The sequence below is a fragment of the Zootoca vivipara genome, chromosome 8, assembly GCF_965207765.1.
Source record: "Zootoca vivipara chromosome 8, rZooViv2.hap1.1, whole genome shotgun sequence".
NCBI lineage: Eukaryota > Metazoa > Chordata > Lepidosauria > Squamata > Lacertidae > Zootoca > Zootoca vivipara.
The window spans coordinates 77,922,351-77,939,977 of NC_142591.1; the positions used below are offsets into that span (position 1 = coordinate 77,922,351).

The following is a 17,627-nucleotide window of genomic DNA, read 5'->3' on the forward strand; positions in this document are numbered from 1 at the left end:
GGAACAAATGGGGGGGACAACAACAACAGCGTGAATGGGCCAATAGGGCACATGCCAGCAGTGAGGGCTCTGCGTGTCACGTCTGACATGCGTGTCATAGGTTCGCCATCACTGGATAAAACCAAAATGCCACCTGGAAATGGAATAAGCAACATTTAAAAAAATAAGAAGAATCTGAATCTAAACTAAAACACGAAAGCTCATACCAGGAACAAACTTAGTTGGTCTCTAAGCTGCTACTGGACAATTTTTGTAAAAAAAATAAATTTATATATATTTCTCATGTAGTATTTTCTCATGTAGAGAAAAACAACTACCAGACTTTTAGGAGACATCTGAAGGCAGCCCTGTTTAGGGTATAAATAAATAAATAAATTATTATTATTATTATTATTATTATTATTATTATTATTATTATTATTATTATGAAAGCCCCAAAAGGAATACAAAACATTCACACAAGACCACAGGGATTTGATGTGATCTCATAGGAAGGGCATGCAAAAAGATTACAGACGAGTTCTCAGAAACGCAGTCACACGCTGAAAGCTCACAAGGATTTCTTGGGGGGGGGGAGGGGCGTGTTTCAACAAAATCCCCCAATGTTGTGCAATTTGACCACAGCAGCTTATCAATTACCAGACCTTTAGAAGGCATCTCAAGGCAGCCCTGTTTAGGGAAGCTTTTCAATGTTTGATGGATTTCTGTATTTTAGTATTTTGTTGGAAGCTGCTCAGAGTGGCTGGGGGAACCCGGCCAGATGGGCGGGGTATAAATAATATATTATTATTATTATTATTATTATTATTATTATTATTATTAGCCTACCACATTCAGTGCATGTTGGAAAGGAGCCTCTATGAACAATCATGCAAAGCACATGACTCTTCCACGCATAAGGGAATGATGGGCCAATGATTGTGTGGAGGAGACCTAAGTACACCCTTGTGCAAATTGATTGAAACAAAGCATGTTTTCTGTGCCACATCAATCAGTCTGTCAAGCACCCACAAAAGAAGAGGCTTCAGTTTTTACGGTGTCAGAAGCCTGCAGCCAATAGAAGGAATGATGCTCTCGCCACAATATACTGAGGTTCTACGAAAGAGAGCTGGAAAAGAGGTATCCTGACAGTACTGGGATATTGCAGCAGGACCTAGCCCACTGTCACACATCGAAAGTGGTGAAGAAATTCATGACAGAGCAGCAAATGCAGGTATTTGATTGGCCAGGGAATTCCCCAGACGTAAATCCCATGGAGAATTTGTGGGCTATATGCAAAAGTCGCCTCCATGACAGCTGTTAGGATCGTCCTACTCATGTGAAGGACCGTGGTAGAGACACATGCCTGACTGGCATGTTCTCTCCCTCCTGGTTGATTCAAAAGCTTTCTCCAGCCTGAACATCACAGCGACTGATACCAAAAAGCACCAGCACACTTACGATCCTGCAGAGTATTTGCAGTTTGCGTAGCATAACTCAGTAGCACAGCATTTTGGCTAATCTACTTTATTTACATATAATACACTCGGAGCATTCTGACTTAGCTCCTTCCTCTTTCTCATCAGACAGAGAAAGAAACAAAGGACAATAGTCCTACATTCCAGAACACAGTAGTACAAAACATCCTGTCTCCGTCACTTTTCACCGTCATGTGATAGACAACAATCTCATGACTGCAAACACGGAGCAGGAATCCTGCAAATCCCTCATGGGTGCTTTTAACATGGATCTGGTGCTGGGGACGGGGGGGACGGGACATGTGAAGCAATAGGAAGGAGCCAATAACAGAACCGCAACGAGAAGAGATGAGGCTGTGCAGAAACTTCTGCAGAATAAATTGTCAAAGGCATTGTGCTTCTGAATACCAGCTGCTGTGAAATCACAAGTGGGGAGAGCACTTCTCATGTCCAGCTTACAGGAAACTGGTTGGCCACGGTGATAGCTGGATGCTGAACCAGACAGGCCTTTGGCTGTTTATCAGATTCTGAACTAGTCACCTGCCAGGTATTTTTACTAATTCAAAAGCGGACCATCCATTTCCCCCTACGTTCAAAGTGGCAAGTCCATACAGCAAGCTTTGAAACAGAATAAAATACTAAAAAAACAGTATAAAACATGATGGAGAGAGAGAGAGAGAGAGTAAGCCGGCAACTTACACACATTTAACTTGTGTGCGCATTTAGCTTTATGCATGTGGCTAATAATAATAATAATTAGAAATAATATTCCAGGACAAATACTTTGGCAATCTCACTCACCATTGAACCAATGGGTTTGGACTACCGTAGATGTGATTTTGGCTTTAGGCGCAATCCCCAAAATGTAGCCACTGTGTAAGTTGCAGGCTTACTGTCGTGCTGAACAGTTCTTAGAATTTGCCCAGCACTGCATCTAGCCCACCAAATAAAAAACAAGCCAGAATAGGTCTGTCTTAGAAGCCTATTCATTTGAAGGCAAATGAACCTTTGAGGAGGAGGGGGAACGAGTATGAAGCATTCATAGCATTTATTACAAAGCCCTCAATCTTACCGCAGGTGATGTTTTTGGTGAGGCAACTGACATCCGTCGAAATCTTCGCAGGATCCCACACACATTCCTCTTCTGTTGCTTCTTCGTAACACTTGCGGTGCTCAAAACAGCAGCTTGATTGGCATGCAGGTGGGGGGGGAGTAACAATCAAATAATTAATATAAGGCTATTTAGAATGTAATTCTTGGCTTAGCCCCTTAATCTGTTTAGTTTGCATTTTAATACCTAATTTTCACTTCCCCCAAAAAAGACGTGAACTGTAACACTTCAACATTCACACTTATCTGAATTTCATGGTGTGACTCTCTGGTCACCCCCCCCCCAAGTGTACTAAAATACTAGTTTTATTCATTTGTTTTGAACATTCTTATTACATTCATGTCCCACCTTTCCTCAAATGATCTCAAGGTGGCACATACGGTTCGCCTCTCCCCCAGTTTATCCTAATAAAATAACCCTGTGAGGTAGTCCAGCCCAAGGGATTGTGACTAGCCCGATGTAACTCAATGAGCTTCATTGGTGGGAGGGAATTTGAACCTTGGTCTTGAGGGACCTAGTCCTACAAGGTGCCCAACTCCACTTCATGGGCTGCTAGGGGAAAGTGTGCCTATAGATCTATAGTCCAGGAACCATTTCAGCCCAAATTCGGACCTCTGTTGGACCTAAGCCTTTGGGCTGAAGGTTATTCACCCTAGATTTAAGGTGACGTGTGAACCAGGCTATAAAGCATGGCAGCCTCTTGTTTTTACAGTCCCAGGCAGTCAACAAAGTCAGAATTAGTGTGTTCTTACTAGACAGTCTCCCTCAAGAGGTGGTGGACTCTCCTTCCTTGGAGGTTTTTAAGCAGAGGTTGGATGGCCACCTGTCATGGATGCTTTAGTTGAGATTCCTGCATTGCAGTGGGTTGGACTGGATGACCCTCGAGATCCCTTCCAACTCTATAATTCTATGACTCCGTAGTCTTACAGGCCATGTTACAGACACGGACAGGCGTCACTCACAAAACCTCTGCAAAATGGGAATGCCACCATGAATATTCCAGACTCACCCATCAAATTCATCTGCGGGGAGACCCTCCATTTCAAATCGGCAGGTGCAGCCGTAGTCTTCGAAATCTCTCGGGCAAATGCCGGTCACACACCTCATTTTGCTCACAAAGTTGAGCAGTGCAGGGAAGCTGGTAAAGATGGACTGGAGCCAGGTGAACTGAGAACCCAAACAGTCTGCAGGGACAACCATAAGGTGAATGCAGAGTCTGAAGGTAAACCATTGTTTGTAGTGAGTCAACTGGGCTCATCTCATAAATTGTTATTTTGGAGGTTTTTCAGAGAATGCTCAGAAAACACACACACACACACACACACACACACACATACACACACACAGCTCTCAAGGAGACCAGCCCTTCAGAGAAAAGGCCGTAGAGCATCTGCTGGGAGACAGCCCTGCTTGAAACCCTGGAGAGCTACCACCAATTGGTGTAGACAGCACAAAGCTAGACGAACCAGTGGTCTGATTCTGTATCATGCAGATTCCTATGTTCTCCTGACCCCCATGCCAGTTCCCCAAGTGAAGGTTAACCATTGTAAAGTAGGGAGAGAGATGTGAGAGGTCATGCATACCCCGGTCTAATGGCCTGCATCTTCCCAAGCATATTGAGGGACACATTTTCTGCTGGGATCCATGCGGGTTTGCAGTTTCCCAGTGCCTCCCAAATGAGTAACTTGGATCACGCCGATTCAGTGAATTGGACAGGGAGGCAGAGGAAACTCTAAATCCCGTGCCTCCCAGCAGGAGATGATACTCCTCAGCATTGCACAGGAGCACACAACCCTAATGATCAGACCTTTACAGACTCATTCATTCCCAGCAGGCCCTCTCCAGCATGAATTCTCTCCAAGTTTGTTTGGGAAAGTGGGAGACTGGCAAGTGGGGAGGTTTGCTCTAGTCAAGCTGAGATAGAAGAATCAATGGCCTGATTGTGTTCTTCCCAGAGAGGACTTCCTGACTCATACAGGAAGGACTAAAGTGCTTAATTAACAGTGTAATGCTACACACGTCTTACTCAGAAGTAAGTCCCATTGCATTCAATGGAGCTTACTCACAGGAAACTGCATATAATTTTGCAGCTAGGAACTTCTGGTACATGATCCAAACTACTTCTCCTCACTGGAGGTTTCCTCGTGTGTTTCTGTATGATTCACTGTTCCTGGCTTGTTTCTTTCTAATTGGCCTGAGCATAGGACATTGTTCTCCATCTCTTCATGTGATGGAATCAAAGTGTTTCTGAAAAATCCCTCCCGTCTCCGGGCTGTGAGTGGCATTGCTTCAGTAGACAAAGCTCTACCACCCATACAGAAGAGGGAGATATCAGCATGCTGGGGGGGGGGGGTAGAAAAAAAAACTTTAGAAAAATCTCTTAAGGGTGAGGGATAAAAACAGCCCAGTGATGATGGAAAGGGGTCAGTGGGCATGGAATGCCGACTGTTGTGTGGGGAAGTAGGAAAATGCGGAGGGGTGAGGGAATGGAAGACTGGAATTCTGAAACGCAGCCTCTCGCGCTGCAGCATTCCATCGCAGTTCTCTCTTGTACATTCCTGATACACAGCACCACTTTTTTTGTTCTGGATTCTGCACATAGGCACATTCAGATATGTCCACAGTTCAAAGCAATGCACACAAACCAAAAATGCAGACATGCAAGTGTCAGGAAGTGGTCTCCCCATAAAACGAGCCTGATTATTATTATTTTTTAAAAAAGAACAATGTTCACTTACCAAAAAACAGTGCAACACCTTCCACGTTTGCAAAGACCCCGTTGAAGAATGTAATGTTATCTGAATGTGAATAGTTTTAAGATGTTGAAGGTTATACATGCCCATCTCTCATCTATTTCATTTCATCCACAAACTAAATTGTGGGATAATCACACACAAAAATGAACCGCTTCCCAACATTCTGTCCCACTCTCCCAGTATTCTGTCACTCTTTAGAGTGACCAGCAGACCCAACCCAAGGCAGTGGCGCTGTACAGTTAGAAGCTGGTTTGGCTCTTAATGGGTGGGACTGGCACAGGAAGGAAATTCAGAAAATATTTATTATGACAAAGGCAGCTAACATCTGATGGACTTCTGGGAAACCTCTGCCACCCAACCCTTGCTCAGGCTATGATTATTGTTCTTTATCTCTCACTACATCTGTAGTGTGGATATGCAACATCGATGAGTTTAACAGCCACCATTTGGGAATGATGCATTTTTGCAGCAGATCTGAAAAGCATCAGAGCCCATAACATTGTTCATTGGACCCACCTAGCTGATCTAGAATCAATTGGCACAGAATAATCACAGCAGATGTCTTTTTCTAGACTGCCCACTCTGCCAGTGTGAGGATCACATGTTTAATTACTCTTGTCATGAAACATAAGCTCCTTGCATGCAGAAACCAAGAGTGTCAGGGAGAAGGCTACCCTGGATAATGTAGGCATGCAATGCCCTCCACTGCAATATGAAACAGTGCACTTCAGCAAGAGCAAAGTCTGCATAAGTTCTACTAAATCCCCATCCCTTGGAAACTGCTAAAGGCAATTCTCACTGGGACAAACTGGTTGTCTGAATCCATTCTTAAACTCTGCCTCTTGTAGGCAAAGTTCGACAGTAAGAGCTGTTCGACAGTGGAATTTGCTGCAAAGGGGTGTGGTGGAGTCTCCTTCATTGGAGGTCTTTAAGCGGAGGCTTGACAGCCATCTGTCAGGAATGCTTTGATGGTGTTTCCTGCTTGGCAGGGGGTTGGACTGGATGGCCCTTGTGGTCTCTTCCAACTCTATGATTCTATGAATTCAGCCCTTTCAGGTAAGGAGCAATAGTTTAGTGACAGCGCATACTTTGCATGCTGATGGTCCAGGAAGTTCAGTCTTATGCCTGCGGTATCCCCAGTCTTACATCTCCGGGATCTCCGGTTAATAAGATCCCAGCAGGCAGCAGAGCTGGAAACACAGCAGGCCCATGGCCCATGACACTCAGGCGGCAGAAATGCAAGAGGCAGCACTCTACCCGCCTGACCCCTTGCGTCCATCGCTGAGAGGGAGGCGTTCCAGCATGCAACATTGCCGCTCGCCTTCCCTGCCCCTGGAGGAGAAGCCAAGCAAGCAGCAACACTTTGAGGAGCTCCCTGGCTCCTGTTAAGTTCAGTGAGAGCTAGGGAACAGCAGCAGCAGCAGAAGTGGAGGCACCAATTCCCATTTTGCCCCAGGTGGTGAAATGGACTGGGCCACCTTTGGTTGGGAGAAACCCCTGCCTGCAGTGGAACTTGGTCCATTAGGGGGAAATGGGGCACTGCCCCAGCAACCTCAGTCTGCCCCCAGCTGGTCCATGCCTACCTGCTTACTTGCATACAGCCAATACAAAGGGTGTCTCTGCCTGTCATCGGCGCCACCTGCTGTTGGTCTCCCGGGCATCTGCCCTACCCAATGGACACCAGCCATTACAGCCTGCCTGAGACCTGGAGGAGCTATTGCCAGTGGAGGCAGCAATACTTGGCCAAGATGGACATGCAATGCCCCATATTCAGAGGTTATGTTGCAGATACAGAAGAAGAGCTTCTTACTTAGGTCTCTTTCTGCTGCGTGCGGAAGATCCATTGGAATTGCTGGTGTCTCTGATCCTTGACCTCCTGTCTCACCAGTTCCGTTCAGAAGGATCACAAATTGAAACAGAAAGATTAATCAACAGAGTGCCTGAAGCCGTCGACTCATTTGTTGGTCTCCATTGCAATATCCAAAGTGCATCTCTTGCTTGCTCTCCTCTCCTCTATATCTCTGGGTTGACTTCATGCATTTACCTTTGCTATTTATATATTAAACGTTCACCGAAATGAAATTCAAGATGAACTTAAAATGTGTAACTGTGTTGCACCCAGCACCAGGTTGCATATGAGGATCTGAAGTCATATGTATCCGACAGATAATAATGACCCCAGCCATCTGTTGCGGAGACTTCAAAGTTGGTTCTTTCTGAAATCGGTGGGAATTATCTGCACATCAGTGACACTAAGATCAAATTTCCAGGTTCAATTTTCTCCTTACTCCAACCACCTTCACTGAAATGTGAGGGGGGGGGGAATAAGTCTGCAAAACATCACCTCACCCAGAAATTTGGGTCGGTGTGAGAAAGTACAGGGAGGAAGGATCTTGTCAGAGGAAGAATTATTTACAATGTGATAAACATTCACAAAAATATTTGATTGGACTTTAAGGGGGGGATTACACTTGTGTTTTTGTAGGATTTTAGAACATTTTGTGTAGACTTTCAACTTGGTTTAGCAGCTCCGTATAGCTGTGAGAAATTTCCCATTCACTGTAATGATGGGATGCTCCACTGAACCCTCCACTGAAGTGAATAGAGACTCCTTCTCTTACACAACTTCTGTATAGCAGAAAATACATAGGGTCATTGGAATACATAGGGCTATTCCCAAAAGTTAAAAGGAACTGATTCATCTCTCAGCAGCCAATGCATTGATCGGATAATTAAAAAAAAATCTAATTATGTTTAATACACAATTATTTTGTTTTACTGTTTGGCTGACAGCTTGATCTTTGCGTTCAACACAGATAGAGGTGGGTTTTATTGAATTCATCTAGGCCTACTTCTGGATAAGTCTGCAGAGGATTGCAACGTTGTCATGTGATTCATCACTAAAACTGATTGGGACTCAAGGGGGGTTAAGGGGTGATATGATAGCCATGTTGAAATATATAAAAGGATGTCATATAGAGGAGGGTGAAAGGTTGTTTTCTGCTGCTCCAGAGAAGCGGACACGGAACAATGGATTCAAACTACAAGAAAGAAGATTCCACCTAAACATTGGGAATAACTTCCTGACAGTAAAAGCTGTTCGGCAGTGGAATTTGCTACCAAGGAGTGTGGTGGAGTCTCCTTCTTTGGAGGTCTTTAAGCAGAGGCTTGACAGACATATGTCAGGAATGCTTTGATGGTGTTTCCTGCTTGGCAGGGGGTTGGACTGCATGGCCCTTGTGGTCTCTTCCAACTCTATGATTCTATGATTTATCGCCTGTTTGCATCCACCTGTCTCAAGAGACAACGGAGCAAGCCTCCAGGGGTGAAGTCAAAGCAGTACTGAAGGGACCTCCCCGGGGTGCAAGCCTGGGCAGTGTGTCTGGAGGTCCTGGGCTGCCCAGATGACATTGATGTGGTCCAAAGGAAAGCAGAGCAAGATGTTTGGCACCAGCTTGGCTGCAGGAGTTGCCGGAAGGAGACATATAAGGCACCATCTAACCATCTTAGGGACTCTGCTCTGGATTTGTTTAGAGTTTAGTCCTTAGCTTTTTCTTCTCCCAAAGATGTCCCACAAGTTAGTGGAGATTTAGGATCAGAGTTGTATGTACCTATATGTGTTTTATCATCATCATCATCATCATCATCATCAGTTCTTACTATAGAGCAGCCTTCCCTCACCTTGGGTCCCCACATGTTGTAATGGTATTCCAAATGTTCCAGCTCCCATAATCCCCATTAAGCATGGCCAATGTCCATGGATAAAGGAATGTGTAACCTGACAAAAATCTGCGGATACAAGGCTGGGATGTTCTGCTGTAAGAGCCTATAGGGTAAGCATGCTTGACGCAAAACACCCATACAAAATGATGAGCGGAGCTTGAGAAACAGTAACATCGTTTTCCACTTACCACCACTATGCAATACCATCAACATATTCACCAGGAGAATAACCATCATTGTTTTTCAGGAATCTTGCCTGGTGAATTAAGTAAAATGTTAGACCGGGCGTGCGTAATTTCCTTCGAAGGTAATGCAACATAGCTGCCCCATTAGAAAGCCATCAGATTATTTATGTCTCCTCAGTTCATTCCACTATTCAACGACAAAAGAGAATATTACTCCCTGAAAGCGTATCAGCGTAGGAGCCTAAGAGCTGGCAATGGTGATGCAACAGTCAGCTTGTCTGTGGAAGGAATTGCTCACACAGGGAGAGAATAAAAGCACTTAGAGCTTTTCTGTTCATGAAAAGGGGAAAAAAAGACTATAAAGATTTTAGTGTGGAATAGTGTGGAAAAAGATAGTGGGTGGGACTGGGACACACAGGGGCAGACTTTCAAATTTCAGCAGACCTCTTGAGATCAACCAATCTCTTATCTGCAATTGCTACCGCAAGAACCTCCAAGGTAGGGTTGCTATATGTCCGGAATTTCCCAGAAATAGACGGGATACAGCAGTAAGAAGAAATGTCCAGGAAGAAATACGTAGCTCAAAAGCTCAACAACTTTGCCAGAAAGGATTTTTCACTTTCTGAAATATGGCAACCCTACTCCAAGGGCCCACCTGATTCAAAAAACCCCAAACAGTTTTGTGACTACATCAACCAGCTTCTTCCACATCAATCCTTGCTTGGATCCCTGACCCTGCTCCTGAGTTCTCATCACACATAGGAGGATCATGCTGCACACATGCTTAGAATCTAAATCACACCTTCTGCCTCAAAGGTAAAGGCAAATCAGGGATGGAGGAGAAATTCGCATTGAAAGGCAAGCCAAGCTAACTGGCACCTTACGAATTAATACACGAACTGAAACACAACCACCCCTTTGAAATTCTCACTTCTCCAAATGCTGTTCTCCAGCCAAATAAATGCAAAAGCAAAGTGCATACATTAGAGAAAATACTATGCCAAATGCATGATATGAGGGGAAATTGCCTTACAAAAATGTGCAAATTACGGTAGAAGAGTTTTGTACTAAAATGCTGGTGATTTCCATGAAAATGTGGAGAACTAGCAACTGGAAACATGAGAAACTGAAATCAAGAGATCTGACAATCCCTTAAGGGCAATCCTGCACATGATTCTCGGGAAGAAGTTATCTCACTAGGTTCAACTGGACTAATTCAAGTCCGCATGCTGAGGATGGCTGCCTCGTCCCCTTACGGCCACTGGAGTTTTCACCCTTCCAAGTCAACCGCTTTAAGATCAGGGTGCCAGTTCAGATCCACTCATCATCACGTACGTTCCCCTTCCAACCAAAAGCGCACGACTTACCTTGAGGGATATTGCTCTAAAGGAGATGGGAAGGAGGAAATGGCCTTTAAAGAAGGTTAGGGCTTAGTGATTTATACTTGCTTGGCTATCCCCCCTCGCCCATGTGACCACTTTCTTCGTCAACCCCACTTTAAGCTTTCTCAATCGGCCCTTTCATGAGGTTTGTGCAGGTCACAACGCTCGCCGTGGCAAGGTTTAACATTATAGATCATTTATATACCTGGGGCTATATTAAATAGGCCTTCTCTCCAGGGGACTGCGAGTTGCCGGAATAATACAGGCCCTGTTGTAATTAAACAACAATTGCCCCTCTGTTATCCCTCTCCTGCCAAGTCACGTGACGGTGGCGGTAAGAACTTAATAAGAGACAACGTTCCATGTTGAGAGACAGGTGAAAATCTAGACTGATTTGGAGCCCCTGGTTTCCCCAGGTGTTGAAAAGAACAGGGAATGTTGGGGAAAAGACATTAAAGGGTCTTTAGGCAGTGCGGGTCAGGGACAGGCATAGATAGATAGATAGATGATAGATAGATAGATAGATAGATAGATAGATAGATAGATAGATAGATGATAGATAGATTGAGATACATGCACACACATACACAAAATTGAAAAAATCGTCCCAATTTGTTTAGAACAGGAAATCAAAGTGGATTGCAGCATTTTTTTTAAAAGAAAAAATAAATGATAATCCAAAGGGCATAAACGGAATGCAATAAATAAAAGTCAAAAAGCTTTCTTGAAGAGCCAGGTCTTTGTCAAATGCTAGGAGGCAAGGGAAGGGGGTGGGGAGAGAGAGCAGGCATCTCTGGAGAAAGTGTGCCAAAGAGCCACAACCAAAAAGGCCTAGCAATTCATCTCCACCGACCTGCAGCACACCTCTCTTTTTTTAAAAAAACCTCATCTTTCCAACAACGGCAGGGAGTATAGAGCTTCTGGGCTGCTGCAGCAGGTGCCACAACTATGAAGTCCAAGGGGAGGCAAGAGGGGTTGGGGGAAGATTTTTGTGTCGCACAGGGCACCACTTAAATTTGAGACGCCACGGTCTGCCACTGTTTCCACTCCCATTCCACCCCTGCGCTGTGAGATTCGCTGTACCAGCAAAAGAGAGACCTTGGTTGGAAGCCCCTTGTTGGAGGCCTTCCTGAGCATTGCTAGTTATGCAGAGCAGGGTCTTTTTGGTTGCGGCACCGAAACTGTGGAGCTCCCTCTCCTGGGAGGCTCACTTTCCTGCTGTGCTTCTGCCGTTTGACTACTAGAGCACAGGAGGGGGACCAGAAGCCCTGCACATGTTTGCTGAACGACAAGTTCCATCACCTCCGACCATTGGCTACGCTGCTTGGGACTGATGGGAGTTGGAGGCCAGCATCATCGGGAAGGCCTGGAAATGCTATTTCACCAGGATTGGCATATTGTTATTTGCTAATTTAAATCCTACTTTCCTGCTCATAGATCACTTTTTAAACTGCTTTGAAACATTTTGCTGCATTCACCTTTGTGGCTAATATATCCCATCTCTTTCTATGTGTTCTTCATTGCATTTGATTGTGGTTTGTTGTATTGTAATTAACCGTTATTAACTACTTTGTGCATTCTCAGAATGGAAAAGCGGGATATGTGTTTTAAATAAACAGGCAGAAATATTCCAGGAGCACTCGGAGCTCCTGGGTGGGAAGATGTAATTGCACAGGAGCAGGGGGAAATAATGTTCAATTGATCTCCTTAGCAGACTAATCTTGACTCTCTCGCAAGCTGGAAACTGAGCAGATAGGTCATATCCACACCATACCTTTGAAGGACTTCTAAAGTATATGTAAATCAGAAATCAGGAAGATCAAGACTTCAATAAGGGATGGGGGGGAATTATAATTTATGGGATTGGAATAACACTTGTAATGCAACAATGAATCATAGAATCATGGAATCATAGAGTTGGAAGAGACCACAAGGGCCATCCAGTCCAACCCCCTGCCAAGCAGGAAAGACGCAGTCTAAGGCACTGGATTTAGGCTCCAGTCTCTCCAGAGTCGTGGGTTTGAATCCAATGGGATACGATGGGATATCAGCTCCACCCAAGGCATGACGGATAACAGCAACAACCGGGGGAAAGAAACACATAACATCTTACAAGGACTGGAAGAAACACCACGGACAGAATAATCGCCACACCCAGGAAGAACAAGGATATAGTTTGAGTGCCTCACTTGTAACTTTATAAATCATTTAATGTGTCAACATGGATAGACGTTATTAATACTGCAGTTGTTGTATAAGGGATTATTATTACTATGACTGGAATGTAATGGAAATCAATAAGATTTTGGAACGCAGAAATTAAGCAAATAATCAATTCATCCAATCTAGCATGCCGGGGTGGCACTTTATCTAAATTATATAATTCGGTATTTGTGTAATTGAAAACTAATAAAAAATATTATTAAAAAAAGAATCCAAACTTCTGCCAAGTGCCCTACTGGCTCAGCCAGTAGAGCATGAGACTTTTAATCTTGGGGTCATTGGCTCATGCCCCACGTTGGGCAAAAGGGGCTGGACTAAATGATCCTCCTCCAACTCTATGATTCTATGATCTATGATCTAGACCATCCTTGAAAACCTGTGACCCTCTTCTTGTTCCGGACTGCATCTCCCACCATCCCTGACCACCAGTCATGCTGGCTGGGTCTGATGGAAATTATAGTCCCAAACTTCTTGAGATCATTATGTTGAAGAAAGCTGCTCGAGACATCTACACGTTAACAAGGTCGACTGCAAGTCCATCGGACAAGGGTGGTGCACTTTTATCATCTTGAGGGCCGTATTTCCTTCCGGGCAACCTTCCAGGGACCAGTGGTGGGCAGAACCAGAGGCAAGAGTAGGTAGAGCAACAAATGCAAATGTCACCTTTGCACAATAGGGGTGCTTCTGCACACAAACACATGCATATGCACATCTCTGTTCTCTGTTCCGGCAAGGAAGCAGAGTTGATTCCAAGGACATATTCCAGCCAGGCAAAAACACTCAGGGTGTGGTAGCAGCTGCTTGTGCATGGCCTTCTCGACTTTGCAGATGGCCACACTAACACATGGATATCTGGAGGCAGGGCCAAGAGTGTGGCCCCACAAACCCAGGAATCAGGGGATGCCTCCCCCCATCAGAATTTAGACTTCTCAGAATGTTGCAATGCAGTGTGCAAGTATGTATATATATCAGGGGAGGAAGTGCGCCTTGAAATGCACAGATCCATAAAAACAGCATGGAAAGATGGGACTTGTGAAGCAGCAGAAAATTGCTTGCAGAAATGTCTGTTTTAGTTCCTCTTAGGATGAAGCGAAGGAGCTGTGGGTGAAATGAGAGGCCACAGCAGCCAAGCAACTCTCAGATTCATCTCCTCCTGTCAGCTCTACATAGCCATGGGGAAAGTCTGCTCAGGTGGTCGGCCTCCTTTTTCCTATGCAGCAGCGCATGAAGTGATGCCCTAGGAATGAGCTCAACAACTTAGGTTCTTTGGGTACATGGGTGGGAGAGGCATGGCAACCATAACATAAACTTGCTTAGGAAACAGGTTTCCAACCAAGCGGATATCTTGCCCAGTATTAAATGAGAAGCCACCGATGCCCACCCCCAATCCCACGCTCTGTGGCCTGTGAAGATCTACATTCCTCCTTTCTCCATTGTAGAGTTGGCACAGAGCCTTAACTCCGGCCCCTAGCTCAAAACAATTGGGCCTGCTTGTCTAGCACCACCTAGAGGCACAGTGGTGTGTCTGCTACAGTGGAACCTCGGTTTATGAACACCTCGGTTTACGAATTTTCGGTTTACGAACGCCGCGGACCCATCTGGAACGGATTAATTCACTTTCCATTACTTTCAATGGGAAAGTTCACTTCAGTTTATGAACGCTTCAGTTTATGAACAGACTTCTGGAACCAATTACACCCATGCTTTGGGTTAAGTACGCTTCAGGTTGAGTACTCCGCGGACCCGTCTGGAACGGATTAATCCACTTTCCATTACTTTCAATGGGAAAGTTCGCTTCAGTTTATGAACACTTCAGTTTATGAAGAGACTTCCAGAACCAATTGTGTTCATAAACCGAGGTACCACTGTAATGCCATCTGTGGGTTAAACCACAGAGCCTAGGGCTTGCCAATCGGAAGGTTGGCGGTTCAAATCCGCGCTATGGAGTGAGCTCCCGTTGCTCGGTCCCTGCTCCTGTCAACCTAGCAGTTTGAAAGCATGCGGTACAAGTAGATAAATACAGTGGTACCTCTACTTACGAATAACTCTACTTATGAATGTTTCTACTTACAAACGGAGCTCCGTCCGCCATTTTGGGTGCGGTTTAGATAGGATTTTTTTTCTACTTACGAATTTTTAGATAGGGTTGCTATGACTTACAAATTTTTTCTCCCAATGCATTCCTATGGGATTCGACTTACAATTTTTTTCGACTTACGAATGTGCGTACGGAATGCGTTTAATTCGTAAGTAGAGGTACCACTGTATTATTATTCTGTAATAAAGACTCCTTGGTGAAATATGGGACCCAGGTGGTGCTGTGGTTAAACCACTGAGCCTAGGGCTTGCCGATCAGAAGGTCGGCGGTTCGAATCCCTGTGACGGGGTGAGCTCCCGTTGCTCAGTCCCAGCTCCTGCCAACCTAGCAGTTCGAAAGCATGTCAAAGTGCAAGTAGATAAATAGGAACCGCTCCAGCGGGAAGGTAAACGGTGTTTCCACGCGCTGCTCTGGTTCGCCAGAAGCGGCTTTGTCATGCTGGTCACATGACCCGGAAGCTGTATGCCGACTCCCTTGGCCAATAAAGCGAGATGAACACCGCAACCCCAGAGTCATCCGCGACTGGACCTAATGGTCAGGGGTCCCTTTACCCTTTACCTTAAGTTTTATCTGCAATTGTCCATTCACACCACAAGTCACATTTAAATCTCACAGTCCCAGGGAGGGTCATAACTCAGTGGCAGAACATGAAATGGTCCCAGATTCAATCCCTGGCATCTCCAGGCAGGTCTGAGGAAATCCCCTGTCTGAAACCCTTGAGAGCTCACTGGACCAATGGTCTGCTCATTGTTAAAGCAGGTTCTTCGTATACTGAACATGCACGAGCTGTGAAACAGCAATAGGCTTCATATCAATTCAGTTAAATATATGCCATTTCATAATAAAAAAAGTTCTCCAAGATTTTATCACAATAAAATCTTGCACGTATTTTTATTCAGAGCTGGTTTACCATAGTTAACAATCCTCAACATGCACCCGTAACAATACTAATGATTACACTTTATGAAGTACAAGGTACAAAAAAAATCATTTAAGTTGAGTTTCTTGCTTGAGTTCCACCTCCTACTATTACAGTTCGTTTAATCAGTGCTTGGAATGGAAAATATTCTACCCTACTACAGGGGGAAACTCATTCTCCTCCCTTCTTCTTCTTCTTCTTCTTCTTCTTCTTCTTCTTCTTCTTCTTCTTCTTCTTCTTCTTCTTCATACCTGGCAGTGGTTTCTTGCACTGGTTAATAGGATGAAGTCTAAGTCTTTGTGTGAGTCTTCTTCTTAGCAATGACTCCTCTTCAGGCTTTAAATAGCTTTGCAAATGCTTGCAAGGCATTTTTGCTTTAAAGCTGAAAAAGCAAAAGGGGAAAGAGGAAACTCTTAACTATCTTAGAGTCATAAAATTGTACAGTTCATCTGGTCCAGCCCCCCTGCGATGCTGGAATCACAGCTGAAGAATTCTTTGAGAAATCCAACCTCTGCTTCAAAACCTCCAAAGAAGAAGACTCCATCACCTTTTGTGGGAGTCTGTTCCACAGTTGAATGGCTCCTACTGTTAGAAAGTTCTTCCTAATGTTTAGTCGGAATCTCCTTTCTTGCAACTTGAATCCATTGGTTTGAGTCCTACCCTCTGGAGCAGCAGAAAGCCAGCTTGCTCCATCTTCCTTGTGACAGCCCTTCAGATAGTGGAAGATGGCTCTCATATCACCTCTCAGTCATCTCTTGTTTGCACATATGTAATATATAGCAATGGTTCACACTCCCAAAATTGTGGCTTCGATGGCAGCCTTAAAAATAATCCTCTGCTTCCACCCACTACCCTCCTTTGGTCCTACCTCCTGAGTGCCTTGAGCACGTACAAAGTGCAATATTCCATATGGCAGGGCTCTACCACTCATAAGCAATCACTTAGTAAGGTGAGGAGCTAAAAGAGCTTGTCTGTGCTTCCTCTTGCACCCCTCCTTCCTTCCATCCTTCCACCCAGAGGTTAGGGACAGCAAGCTGGGCAGGAGGAAGAGAAGCTTGGGAACTGGAAGATGGGAAAGGCCATAGCTCTGTGATACAGCATCTGCTTTGTAGGCAGAATGCCCCAGGTTCATTTCCCAGAATCCCCAGGAAGGTCTGCAAGAAAGCCCTCCCTCAAACCCCGAAGAACCACTACCAGTATACAATGCTGAGCTAGATGGTCTGACTCTGTGCAAGGCAGCTTCATATGTCCCTGTGAGCAATAGTCCCCTGCTTCAAGGGTGGAGCGATGGACGGTCAAGGCTGCAGATAAAGTTACCTAGGTAAAGTCAACTGGGAGCAAGCCACTCTGAAAACATTCTGTGCAAAAGCGCAAAGTATTGTATTGTATTATTGTTGTCATCCGTTTCTGAATAGCCTTTCGAATCAGTCTCAAGGCTATTTACAAACAGACCATAACAACAATTAAAAGCAATTTTAAAACAATCCCCCAAAAGGGACAAATATAGGTTTTTTTCAACAATACAAAATGAATGCCTAATGCAGTAGCTGGGGAAACCTAGCCAGATGGGCAGGCTATAAATAATAAAATTATTATTATTATTATTAATTACTATTATTATTATTATTACACCAAGATGGAAAAACCTGTTGAAATAAAAAATGTCTTCAGTAGTTTCCAGAAAGTACAGGTAGTGAACACCTGTATGATCTCAACAGAGATGCTGTTCCACAAAACAAGGCAAGTCACAGTGAAAGTCCTGTTTTGAGTTGC

General features: G+C 44.6%; 2 protein-coding genes across 3 annotated transcripts in view; both read right to left on the reverse strand.

Moving 5' to 3' along the window:
- OC90 (otoconin 90) overlaps positions 1-9,284 on the reverse strand; it is a 28,087-nt gene extending 18,803 nt beyond the window's left edge. The window contains exons 1-5 of the mRNA XM_088674995.1: positions 9,236-9,284; positions 7,135-7,200; positions 5,307-5,366; positions 3,578-3,752; positions 2,530-2,642 (exon numbers count right to left, since the gene is read on the reverse strand). Coding sequence (XP_088531121.1) covers positions 2,530-2,642; positions 3,578-3,752; positions 5,307-5,366; positions 7,135-7,200; positions 9,236-9,284 — 463 coding nt within the window. The remainder of the gene's footprint in view (positions 1-2,529; positions 2,643-3,577; positions 3,753-5,306; positions 5,367-7,134; positions 7,201-9,235) is intronic.
- Positions 9,285-15,842: 6,558 nt separating this feature from the next.
- HHLA1 (HHLA1 neighbor of OC90) overlaps positions 15,843-17,627 on the reverse strand; it is a 34,492-nt gene continuing 32,707 nt past the window's right edge. For both annotated transcript variants that reach the window (XM_088674997.1, XM_088674996.1), the window contains one exon: positions 15,843-16,236. In XM_088674997.1, the coding sequence (XP_088531123.1) occupies positions 16,193-16,236 (44 nt within the window). In that variant the 3' untranslated portion in view covers positions 15,843-16,192. The remainder of the gene's footprint in view (positions 16,237-17,627) is intronic.